Here is a 12,178-nt window from a genome sequence, read left to right on the forward strand (position 1 = left end):
GTATAGCTTACGCTTGAATTATGGACAAGCGCTTCAAGTTTAACATGCTTTCAAAAGTTTCCAAAATGATATCAAAGATAAAATTACATACATAAATTTTACGCTTCTTGATTTAAAAACAAAATCACCATATTTCCTTTTCGTGAATTAAGCTATGTACAATGCCTAAAAATTGTGATTACTTTGCCCTATTCAAAGTTTTTGTTCATTTTCAAAAGTATTCATACATTGTAATCTAAACCGATATTTTTAAACTTTTTTCCAAGACAAAACGTGACGGTCCATTTAAAATATAAATGAGTCATAAACATTCCTAATATTAGTATACACGTGCATGTACAGTTAAATGGGAGTTCAAGCTAGTTCTGCAAGTGCAAGTAAAATATCACATACTGTGAAAGTACTATTGTTCGTAGGGTACCAATTTTCATGTCCACGAAAATGGATATCCACGAATTAAAGTACTTACACAGTAATGCAAATTTTATAATGGAAAGCAGGATCGGATATGGACAAAAAATTCACAAATGGACCGTAATATAAACATCATGAAGTCGTCAGCAAGAGTAAACACGGGATATTTACCGATTATCACGCAATTAATAGCATGAAAGTACCGATATATTCACGTTGCAATGGAAGATTGGGACAGTTAAGCGCGCTGCAAAATCCAGATTTAACCCAACATTCCGTTTATAATGCCTATACCAAGTCAGGACTATTGCGTACCAGCTGCTCCAGTGATGTCATATCTATTTTGCCAGATTTGTTTTTGACTTGACTTGATTCTAGATCGGATTAGCGTTCGGTAATTTTGTTGTTACCCCGATTAATCAAGTTCTGAAAGGCCCCAACAATAATTGTTAACAGACCGACGACAATTTCTAATAATCGAACTGAAAAATAAAACAATACTTACATTAAAGACCATAAGGATAGATCGTTTCATTCTAACCTAATCTGAATTATATTTATTGTAGATACCTACAATATTGACGCCAATAAAGTATCGATATCTGGAATATCATCTGGTGCCTCCATGGCAACACAGATGCACGTGATACATTCAGCTTCCTACAGTGGCGTTGGAGTAGTGGCCGGAGGTTATATAAAGAGAGTTGTACATCAGTCTTAAATAACCTTAGGTCCAGAAATCCAAAAAAAGATTGAAACATTAATTTGTTCTGAAATATCACTGTCGATCTTTCTGTATCATTTGCAACATCAAATGATAGTTTTACCAGTGCCACTACGGATAAACAATGCTTTTTCAGACGTTGGGGGATGGGTTTCGTAGGAAAACTAAATTATATACGGGGAATAAGTAGTGCTCAGATAATTAAAAAAAAAAAAAAACGGCATATCACATACAGATGAAGTATTGCATCTCGGAGCGATTAAGAGTGTGTTTTGATATATAAATGAAATTTCTCCCATATACTGAACTCCACGTTTTATAAAACAAAGTGTAAAAGTTGATACGCAATATACCACAATGTATATTTTTATTCAATGGAAGAACCACCAAAAAGGGGTTGTACATCTGATATTTTTTATTCACTTTAGTGCCTTTCAATTGTGCTAAAGGATCCAGTCTAGCCGAGCTAATGTGTATGAAGATACCATTCTTTGAATCTGTCTCGTCCATGGACCGACAAACTACAGAAATGGCTCAAAAGGGTGAAATTGATGACGTACTACACATGAAAACTGACAAAGTATACGTCTTTGCTGGCACCGCAGATACTCAAATAAAACCAAGTAAGATTGAGACGAATTTTGTGTAGCACACTGAGACAGATTCTGTTTTAATCTTTTTTTATTATAATAACAAGATTTAATTTGTATTACTGGAAAAAGTTGGTGACACCATACTTTACAATACATTCCTTTGTGAAATCACCATTCCATTTCCTTTTCAGAAAATGGCCACAATATTCAGTCTTACTACAAACACTTCGTGAAACATTCTAATGTGAAGGGCGTGTTCAACATCAGCGCACAACATTGTATGGTAAGAATCAACATAAACAATGCGCTATATTTTTCATTTGGCCTAGCCTTTTTCCGACGCAGTCGGTATAGTTTCTCTTTCACCCTTTGACCTTAAGAACGCTCTTCTATGGAAACGCGAGTCACCTGGTCGCAATTTTGTTTCTTGATTGGCCAAATAGTGATAACTTGGTGGCGTTCGAAAATTGAAATTGCGTGCCATGTGTTGTTTTCTTGAATGTAACTTATATGTAAAAAAGAGCAAAATTTTACTGCGTCGGTTATCCTTTTTTTTTAAAGATAGTACTTGTTATATATCTTATCATTTTGCATACATTTGATATATTCTGTAGCCCAAATAAAAGTATGGAGAGTCATGTGACCAACTGGTCATTTGCATATATATGTAATTCTTACTGTTCTGTATCCCATATAAAAGTGTGGAGCGCCATGTGACCAACTGATCTTAGATTTAAGGTGGTTGACCCAGGGTAAGGGACACAACTCTTTAAAATCATTGGAACGTTGTATGCAGCATTTTACATCCATCTTATGTAAGCATCTAATTGACTTGGATTGATTTTATTCTGCTTCAAACAAAAGCTTGAGAGGCATTGGTGAAATTAAATATGATACAAACGTATCACTGATTTCAAGAGTTATGCCCGTTACCCTAGGTCTACCTCCTTAAATACTCAGTTAGCTTTGTTCTTTTGTTATATTTCGCATTCTCATCTCTTGTATTCATTTGTTTAAGTACCATTCTGAGTAAGAATCAGGCAATGGGTGGCACATCATTTTTCTCAATTTGATTTTTTTGCCTCAAATATATTCAATACATCTATTTAACAACTGAAAAGCTATTTAAATTAATCCTGAATAATCAGTGGCATAGCAATTGTTTTACTGGTTATATAGGAAAAAAGTACGGGAAAAATTTCCAGCCATTTTTTCCATAGTGAATTTCAACTAAATTTGAACTATCAATATCTTAAAAAGGCAAACCTTACAAACACTTTGATGGTTATTTCTGGAGTTATGAGGCATAAATACTTGGTTAATGCAATAAAATCTGTGTGTTTTTTCTTTCATGTGTCACACCTTACACACATTTTACATGATTCTTACACAGAAAAGTACTTAACTCTTTGGCTGACTGGGGTAGTTTTAACGTCTTCTGGGGTCCTATACGGACGGATTTACAAATGTGACTTTTTATACTATGGAGAAATTTTGTAGCCAACAGATAACTACGGAGGACCATGTGACCAATTGTCCAGTAACTATATAAACAACTGTGGCTACAACGCTGCTTACGAACTTCTGAACTGGATCTACGGAAACCTGACGGTGACCATTTTTTTTAAATTACCTTACAAAATGATATTTGATCGCTTTGTTGCTTCAACTTATTCATCGTTTCTTATATACATATAATATAAATTACATGTATGACATGAGAAAAAGTTCGTTAATAGAAATGTAGTTGCAATTTCGGTAAAGCTATGAACAAAAAGCGTGACCTCTAACATTGATTCACTAGTTTGTGAAAAACAATATCACAGGCGTTGTTCATACATTTAATCAGCGAAAATATCAATAAAAACAAATTATTTTTACTATTGTAGAGACCTAAAAACAGAACAGAACTAAAAGGCAGGGTAAGTATTAAAACAAATTTATTCTTCTATATAATTCCTTGTCGTTTGATTGTGTGCTTTTTTCGGCTACTTCTGATTAAAACTGTCGAGATTCCCTGAAACTATTAAAATAAATCGAAATTCAGATGCTATCGAATAATCTGGCTAGAATTTATTTACACAACATCGAATTTCAAGTCAGAGATCGCTCTTTAGAAACCAGAACGCCTTTGCAGTTTGTCGTCTCTCGAAAATGACAAAGAAATATTGAACATATCAAAAATCCAAACTAAGTAATCGATATGCTTTAGAATCATTCTAAAATACAGTTGATATACTATAGATTTGTTACCACTTGCATCTTTTCGTGTAAATGGTGTGTGTGTGTGTGTGTCTTATATATGACTCCGCGAAAAAATCCTTTTGTTCCACACAAAGCTGATCGGAACACCACGGTTATTTATGGAAGCACTACAAAAACTTTCATGTATCGAAAAAACAGGGTAGTTCAAGTTGATCATCATTCCTACAATGTATCTTGCGAAAGAATATGCCACGCATACATATTGACTACCCTGTAATTAAGACTAAGGATCTTTCAGTTATTACAGTACGACCAAAGTGAGTTTGCTCAGAATTCTTCGGTGGATAGTATGGATACTATAGGCTTTATCTACATTCCATCTGGTTGTCTATCGAAACAAAATAGTAAGTAGCAAATATATTAAGTACCACTCCACCTAAGAATCATGCAAATGTGATTCACGGTTGTAAAGCCTACATATTTTTATTTTGATATTTTGTTTAAATTGTTATAGTAAACAGAAACTGATATGTGGTTTTTCATATAATCCGTGCTCTTAGAAGATAAAAATTGTATAGAATGTACTGTAGAATTCATAACTAAGGGAGATAACTCTGTAAATGACAGTAAAATACAATAGAAACTATTGTATTTTAAATGTGGATTATCTCCTAAGAGCAGACAGATTGGAAGGAATAGTTATACATTTCATCATATAGATCTAAAAAGCAACTGAATAACAAAAATAAAAATATGTAGCCTTTTTTAAGGTGTATCACATTTTGCAGAATTTGCATGATTCTTACAAAGGCTGCTACTTAACTATTAACGTTACTTAACTGTCTTTAATTTTCCAGATACTGCAATGTACATTTGTTATCAACGTCATCATAGGTGAAAGCAGGTCTAGAACGATATGTAGCTGCTCAACCTTGTGATAGTTCATCATGCTCATGTGTACATACTTTGTGAAATCTCTTACACACAACAACATAATACTGAAGAATTTTGCAAATTAAACACAGCAAGATGTGCACCTCATTTCATAGGCAAACGTCATATTTTTTTTTCTCAATTAAATTTTGCTAGTCGCTATAAATTGTGGAAGTTGCATGCATGTATTGAACCTATATTAATTCAAGCTATACACAATAGCAATATAAAGTAAATATGCTTTTGGTCTTAATGCTGTTTTTATACATAAAATGACTAAGCTGTATGAAACCGTTTTATTATAAAGATAGCAGTGTTTTATCGAATGTTCCCAGTGTAATAAATTTCGATAATTCACATTGTGAAATAAATTCGGTAATTTCACTCTCGCGCTTCCTCCCGCCAAAATGTAACAACTTTGATATCAATCCGCCAATAAAGAAATTAAAATTCATACTGAAAATATCGATAAATTATGAAGAAAATCTATATAATAAATAGGATAATCAATTGGTTATCATGAATAATCAAAATATTATCACGAGTGCCGAAGAACGCCTAGATTTAATTTGTGCGCGGAACAAGTTCCGCACACTCGTTAAATCTAGGCGTTCTTCGGCACTCGTGATAATATTTTGGTTATTCTCTCTTTCCAATTAATAATCCTATGAGTATTACACTAACATGGTAAAGTTTTAATGACTGTATTAATTTCAACCCCGTTGACATAATCGGGGAATATAAAAAGTGAAAGGTAGCTGGAGGCGGGAGTAAACCAATTATAAACAAAAACTGTCGGTACCTTTGTAAAAATGATACCACTACAACTCTTCTGCATAGACACAAATATTCGAAACTGTGGTCATGTAGCTCCTGTGTCCCTGTGCTTGATTGACGTTGATCTTCTGTTTGGGAGTTTGCATTGACATCAAAAGTTGTAATGTCACTCAGAATGAGAAAAAAAAAATTCAGTAGCGGATCTAGGTGAGGGGGATGCAGGGGTTGACACCCCTCCTTTTTATTGGTAAATTACCTGTCATTTTCACGTGTAAACTTGACAAAAAATAGTTAATAATGTCCTAGTACCCCGATTTTTCCGAGGAGCCCCGGCTGTAATCACTCCTTTTCAAAGTGCCTGGGCCCGCACCTGAAAATTGAAATAATGCTGTCAGACTACCATGCTCTTACCCGAAAAAACCCCAAAAAACAAACAAACAAACATTTGTGGCCATATTTGTTTTATTTCCTAACTACGGAATATGGATAGTAAGTATCGATCTGCCTAAAAAACAGGCAGGTGGTGGTTCATCATGTCTTAAGATAATCAATTTAACTGTATATATATATCCTCGGATCTGGTACTTATCTTGAAATATTTTTTTCTTGTACTTTTTCTGTAGTAAAACATAACCAAAATGTAAGTGTTAATAATTCCACTGGACAACTTTCATTTGCACTTATATTTTTAATACAGTTTCTATGAGGCCTACTGAAGGATTTCCAATAAAAAAATATTTGGGTTTTCCTATGTATCTTGAAATATATTTTGACTGTTTATAGTGTAATAATTCTACTCACTACATAACTACTCACACAACAAAGCAATATGACTCATTTTATAATGTTTCTTTTCACGTTTTTTTCTGAAAAGTACAACATTATGGTTACTGGTATATAAACTTGACATTGCTTAACACATAAAACTGCTACAATCCCTCCGGTATAAGTGTAAAGTTTTAACACATAAAACTGCTACAATCCCTCCGGTATAAGTGTAAAGTTTTAACACATAAAACTGCTACAATCCCTCCGGTATAAGTGTAAAGTTTTAACACATAAAACTGCTACAATCCCTCCGGTATAAGTCTATAGTTTTAACACATAAAACTGCTACAATAACTTCGGTATAAGTGTAAAGTTTTAACACATAAAACAGCTACAATCCCTCCGGTATAAGTGTAAAGTTTTAATATTTTCGGTGTTCACCTTTTGTACATAACCTAACAAATATTAAACTAAAACACTGACATTGCTAGGTTTTACATATAAAGTTCAGAAAAGTTCCACTGAACAATCGATGCTTATATGGATTCATTCGCCATTTTTTAAAGTAACAGTAGTCCTTTTTGTACACAGATCTGTATTTTGATAAAAAAAAAAAACATTTTCCATATAAATCATACAAATATGGAAAGAAGATAACTCTTGCAATGTTTCAATGTCATGTCATTATATACAAGTGCAACAACCAAATTAGAAATTATAGCTGGTTGAAAGGTAACAACAAAATTAACCAACTGAAACAATCTAGACAATATTGAATTTTGTGACATGCATTAATAATCTTCATAGGTGTAGCATTCGAATCATGAAGGACGCCAACTTGTTTGAATTAGTATAATACGCTGTTTTTAAATTTTGACAAGACGTTTAGGTACGGCATGCCGTATCAACGAAAACTATTGGTACGATAGCTGCCGTACCAGCCGCTACAGATCCTGTCTGATATTCTAAAGACTGCTACTTACACAGCCAAATGTGCCACATATGATAATCATATGGTGCTCGATTCATATGATAATCATATGGTAATCATATGACAATCACATGATATTGAACATATGATAGTCATATGATTATCATAAGATTCTCATGTGGTAATTTTGGCTTAATAACATATGACAATCATATGTTTGTGAAAAACATATAATTAACATATGATTATCATATGGTGCTCGATTTATATGGTGATCATATGATGCAAACCATATGATTCTCATGTGTGGCACATTTGTCTACTTATATGAAAAAAAAAATATTGCAATCTCAGTAAATAAATATCGATATGTTTTTGATTTGCAACCGATGGTCATTTGTGTTAACATTCATCAAATTGGAAGTTCATGCTTAGTTTGTTCAGTTTGTAGGATTGTAAAAGGACTTTTATATTCAGACCATTACAAGAATGTGTTTGTATTGGCGAAACGTTTCCGGAGTCATGTAGTTTTAGTAAACAGTATTGTTTTAGTCGATCTCTATTGAACATGACTACGTACTTACAGCTTTGTTGATTGTTGATTGTTGGAATTCTTCTCCGAGATTTCGATTAGCACTCAGTTTGAATAAAAGGCATACAGAACGGTGACAAGAAGAGTATTTCAATATCTTTAGATACTATGGCATCTAAAAAAGTGAAAAGAACTCAATAGTGTCGTATTGATGTAAGCACAACAGTCTGGAGAAAAAATGATTTAAAATCACTTTAATGTTTGTCATTAGTAAATAGCTTCCAAATGTTTCACAGAGTACCCCACTGTGGAACTTTGGAAGACGTGTCGTTTTTAGGACTGGTAGTTATTGATAATTGTCTGACATGCGTACAATGTCAAAAAAGAGAACATCGAAGATAATATGTAAGAATCACGAATCATGCAAATTCTGTAATATAGGATATACCCAAAGGCTACACATTTTTTGTTACTAAGTTGCTTTATAGGTCTATATGAATTATTGTATAATTCACTTTGAAAATCCAATAGTTTTTTTTTAACCGAGTATTAACTCATATCTCACAACAACAGCCTTGCTTATCGCACAAAGTAAATTAAGTACGTTTACAATTAACCTCCTACCATCTTCCAAAAATGATAAATAGTAAACAGTGAATGTGCAAATGCGCTGTGGATGGAGCGTAAAAATAAAAGGTTCATCAATTTTAGTTAATAATGCTCTATTTTCTTATTAGAATGTAGACTACACCTGGCTCTACATGGGTGTAAAATGGGGAGGTAAGCTTGTCATAATAACTATACACTCTGACGGTTAAATAAAGCATGTGCCAAAAACAGCAGAACACGTATTGTGATATAATGGCTCAACAATTAGCCAATGAGATATAACAGTATGGAAAAATACACCTTGACTGGCCATCTTGTTTATATTAATTCTACCTTATTTGATGGGTACGCTATATAACTGTCACCCATATCATATTCTGATAAATACCCAACTGTATCCATTATTATAAGGTGTAGTACAGAGCACATGAGACATAATCATGAACAACACCTCTCAAGTCTGCGGATATTTCTAGAAAAGCAGAGGACATGCGCCTAATCCATGTTCCCAGTTTTTAGTGCAGTTCGAGTTGCTCATTTGCTTTGTTACTTTGTATGTATTGTTTACCTTACTTTATGTTCTTTGTTGTGTATGTCTGTTTTCCATGTCTGGTTTTCGTGCCTGGATTACATTCTTTTGATTACCGCTAGAATATTGCTTCCCTTGATTACTCTCTCTCAACTATTTAATTCACGACTATGCACAGGAAATATCGTTAACAAGAAATGTAACAGTTGGATCAGGCCACTATATTTAAAATTCAGTGAACACATGTGTAAAGTTTTGGATAATATTTTTCAAGTTGAAATTGCTGTCAATAGTCGTTTTTTATATTTATGGAATGCAAGCCATATAAGTACGTTTTTCAAAGAGAATGTCTGATGTAGAACGTATTGAAATCCGAAGACCGATCTGCATTTTATTGTGTACTTCCGGGAAACCAAAACGCTACATCACAATGCAAAATCTTTTATCTTATGCTTTTCTTTACATTTTTATCCTGTAGAACAAAATATTGTATTGCAGTATTTTTGTCCTGATATTGAACCTAATCATATGTTAATGGCGAATCTCCATGCATTTTACAGGTAGACAAAGCCCATTCTAATGAAACCGCGGAGTCACGTGACGACACTTACATACCCTATTAATCACACAGTTGATTTGTTTTTATAAAGTAGGACACTTTGGTATACTGTAGGGCATATTCCTACCCAGAGGGCTATTTTATCACCCAGTAGCCTAGCAAGATTTGTATTGAAATCAGTATCACTCTATTTCAGATTGAGTTAAAATACATTAATAAAATCAATTTCATGTCCGCAGTCAAATGAAATCAAGAAGACCACTTTTTTAGATACTATATAGATGACGAGTACGTAAAACATACCGGATATAATGAAGTTGGTGAAACAAACGACATCATCATTCTCTACCCACAAGCTGTACCTAATAGCAACAACAAAGATGGATGTTGGGATGTTTATGGTTTCACAGGGTCTAATTATGGTAAGTATTCCTGGTTTTCTGGAACAGTGTTTGAAGGTATATAAGAATAATCTCATCTTTATTAGTACACGTTGCTCTTGTTCATATCAGTTGGGGTATTGTATTGAGCAAATATGGTACGAATACTGAAATGTTTTGTACTTATATAAATAATTAAATGCGTTGGCGGTATAGGTATGGGTCACTGGTATGGTCGCTTCAAAGCATGGAAGGTTAAGCCATAATTCTGGCAAAACTATATAATTGTTAATAGAAATATGACCTACATATATTTCTAAACCAATCTTTTCCGACGAAAAAAGGCCGAAATAGAGACCGAAATTACAATTGAGGAAAATCAAAGACAACATTTCGTTCGAATTCCGACGAATGATAGAAAGAGCAATTTAGAATGAACCTTGGTTGTATCCGAATCCCATATTATTGTAAAGTTTAATATAAATAGTAAAATATAAACTCTAAATTAGGATAATTTATCTGGTGTTCCCTTGTAGAAGTCACAAGACGTTGATTATAACAATTTTCTTGACGTCTAAACTCCTAGCATTGATATCCTTATCCTGGTTCCCGGGACTAAGTTCCAGGTATTAGCTACAAGCAATACTCTCTCACGAGGTTATATTTGTATATGTGTAACATACTGAATATTGCGATCGGGAACCAGTCTATGATATTCTTGACGTCTAAACTCCTACCATTGATATCCTTAATATAAAATTTTCTATTTCTTTGTATGTAGGAAAATCAAAGTAATCCACGATGTTCTCTTTACTCTTATGAAAAATCAAATTACATGTATAGTCCTTCAAATAATTTTTTTGTCATTTCAGCAACAAAATATGGACTACAGGTGTCGGTCTTGGACAATATGAGAAAACAAATGATAGGACTTAAACCATCTATTGATGATACAGTTAACGCATTTAATTGATTGGTAGAGATGACTATTACGATTTGTGTGGATATTGTTGCTGTTTATTATTGAATCTCGAGCTTCATTTTCTATTTCGGTCTAAAGCTGCTAATGACAATTGACTACTTTTAATGCAGCAAAGCATTATGCTATTCTTTGTTAAAATCACGCATCGGTTGAATCATTGTAGAAACACACTTAAGTCTTCCATGAAATCTTATTTGACATTTTATATGAAGTACAGAAATAACATTTATTTCTTTTGAAGTGTCAGTAATTCGATATAAATCTATGAAAAGTATGGCACTTTCATCATCAAAGGGAGATAACTCACTTCTTACTATTATTCTATTGTAACTCTAAACAAGCTTTTCTGAATCATTCCTGCAGCATGAAAACTGATTTATTCAACGTAGTTTTCTTTTCCTTGTTTGTCTACCCCGGACTTGACTTTTTATGAGCAACTCGGCGTGTGTTTCTAGAAAAGCAGAGGACGTTTACCCTTTCGGTGCACCTGTTTCATGCTCCTAGATTTTAGTGAAGTCCGAGTTGCTCATCTGCTTTTGTTACTTTGTATGTATGATTTTAGTTACTTTAAGTTCTTTGTTGTGTATGTTTGTTTTCCATGTCTGGTCTTTGTCCCTGGATTGCATTATTTTGATTACCTTGGTAACTCTTTCACACTTTTAAGACGAACGAACTTTAAATGCATCTCCAATAGACCATACTTTTCGGAGCGTGATTCATTTTATCTGATTCTTACTGATATTTGTAATGAAACTAATTTCAAAATCAAAGCATAAAGACTTCGAGAACTTTTCAGTCATTTGTTGTACCCAGCCTCAAGTAGTTGCTTATTTAAGTTCCCTAAATTCACATGATTATGAACCGAAATAGAAAAATGTGAGAAAAAAGAAGTGTTAATATTTGATATATTAACTTTAATCATGTATGGTTGGAAAGCCTACATATTTTTTTGATATTTTGTTTAAATGTTATAGTAAACATAAATTAACATGTGTTTTTTCATATGACTCGTGTTCTTAGAAGATAAAAATTTTATAGAATGTACAGTGGAGTTAAAAATTAAGGGAGATAACTCTATAAATGACACTAAAATGCAAAAAAAAACTTTTCAATGTGGATTATTTCCTAAGAGCAGACAGTTTAGAATGAATTGAATAATTATACATTTCATCAAATTGACCTATAAAGCAACTTGATATCAAAAACAAAAATGTATAGCCTTTTTTTTTGGGTGTATCACAT

General features: G+C 33.2%; 1 protein-coding gene across 1 annotated transcript; it reads left to right on the forward strand.

Moving 5' to 3' along the window:
- Positions 1 to 346: 346 nt before the first annotated feature.
- Positions 347 to 11,848, forward strand: LOC148597206 (uncharacterized). The gene is made up of 10 exons (XM_088563014.1): positions 347 to 377; positions 981 to 1,103; positions 1,567 to 1,761; positions 1,923 to 2,014; positions 3,232 to 3,342; positions 3,621 to 3,653; positions 4,235 to 4,340; positions 8,615 to 8,657; positions 9,845 to 9,996; positions 10,827 to 11,848. The coding sequence occupies exons 1-10, from the start codon at positions 347 to 349 to the stop codon at positions 10,925 to 10,927; spliced, it is 987 nt and encodes a 328-aa protein (XP_088419140.1). The 3' UTR covers positions 10,928 to 11,848.
- The last annotated feature ends 330 nt before the right edge of the window (positions 11,849 to 12,178 follow it).

Source organism: Perna viridis, chromosome 15 (genome assembly GCF_037379345.1).
Source record: "Perna viridis isolate PV_CMFRI_1.1 ecotype Kerala chromosome 15, ASM3737934v1, whole genome shotgun sequence".
NCBI classification, from domain to species: domain Eukaryota; kingdom Metazoa; phylum Mollusca; class Bivalvia; order Mytilida; family Mytilidae; genus Perna; species Perna viridis.

What these genes read in the sequence shown, in the direction of transcription:
- LOC148597206 (XM_088563014.1), top strand. Translation starts at nt 347, where the DNA reads ATGGGAGTTCAAGCTAGTTCTGCAAGTGCAA. An exon ending in AGATACTCAAATAAAACCAA is followed by an intron (nt 1,762 to 1,922) that starts GTAAGATTGAGA and finishes TTTCCTTTTCAG; the next exon opens with AAAATGGCCACAATATTCAG. An exon ending in CATGGGTGTAAAATGGGGAG is followed by an intron (nt 8,658 to 9,844) that starts GTAAGCTTGTCA and finishes CCACTTTTTTAG; the next exon opens with ATACTATATAGATGACGAGT.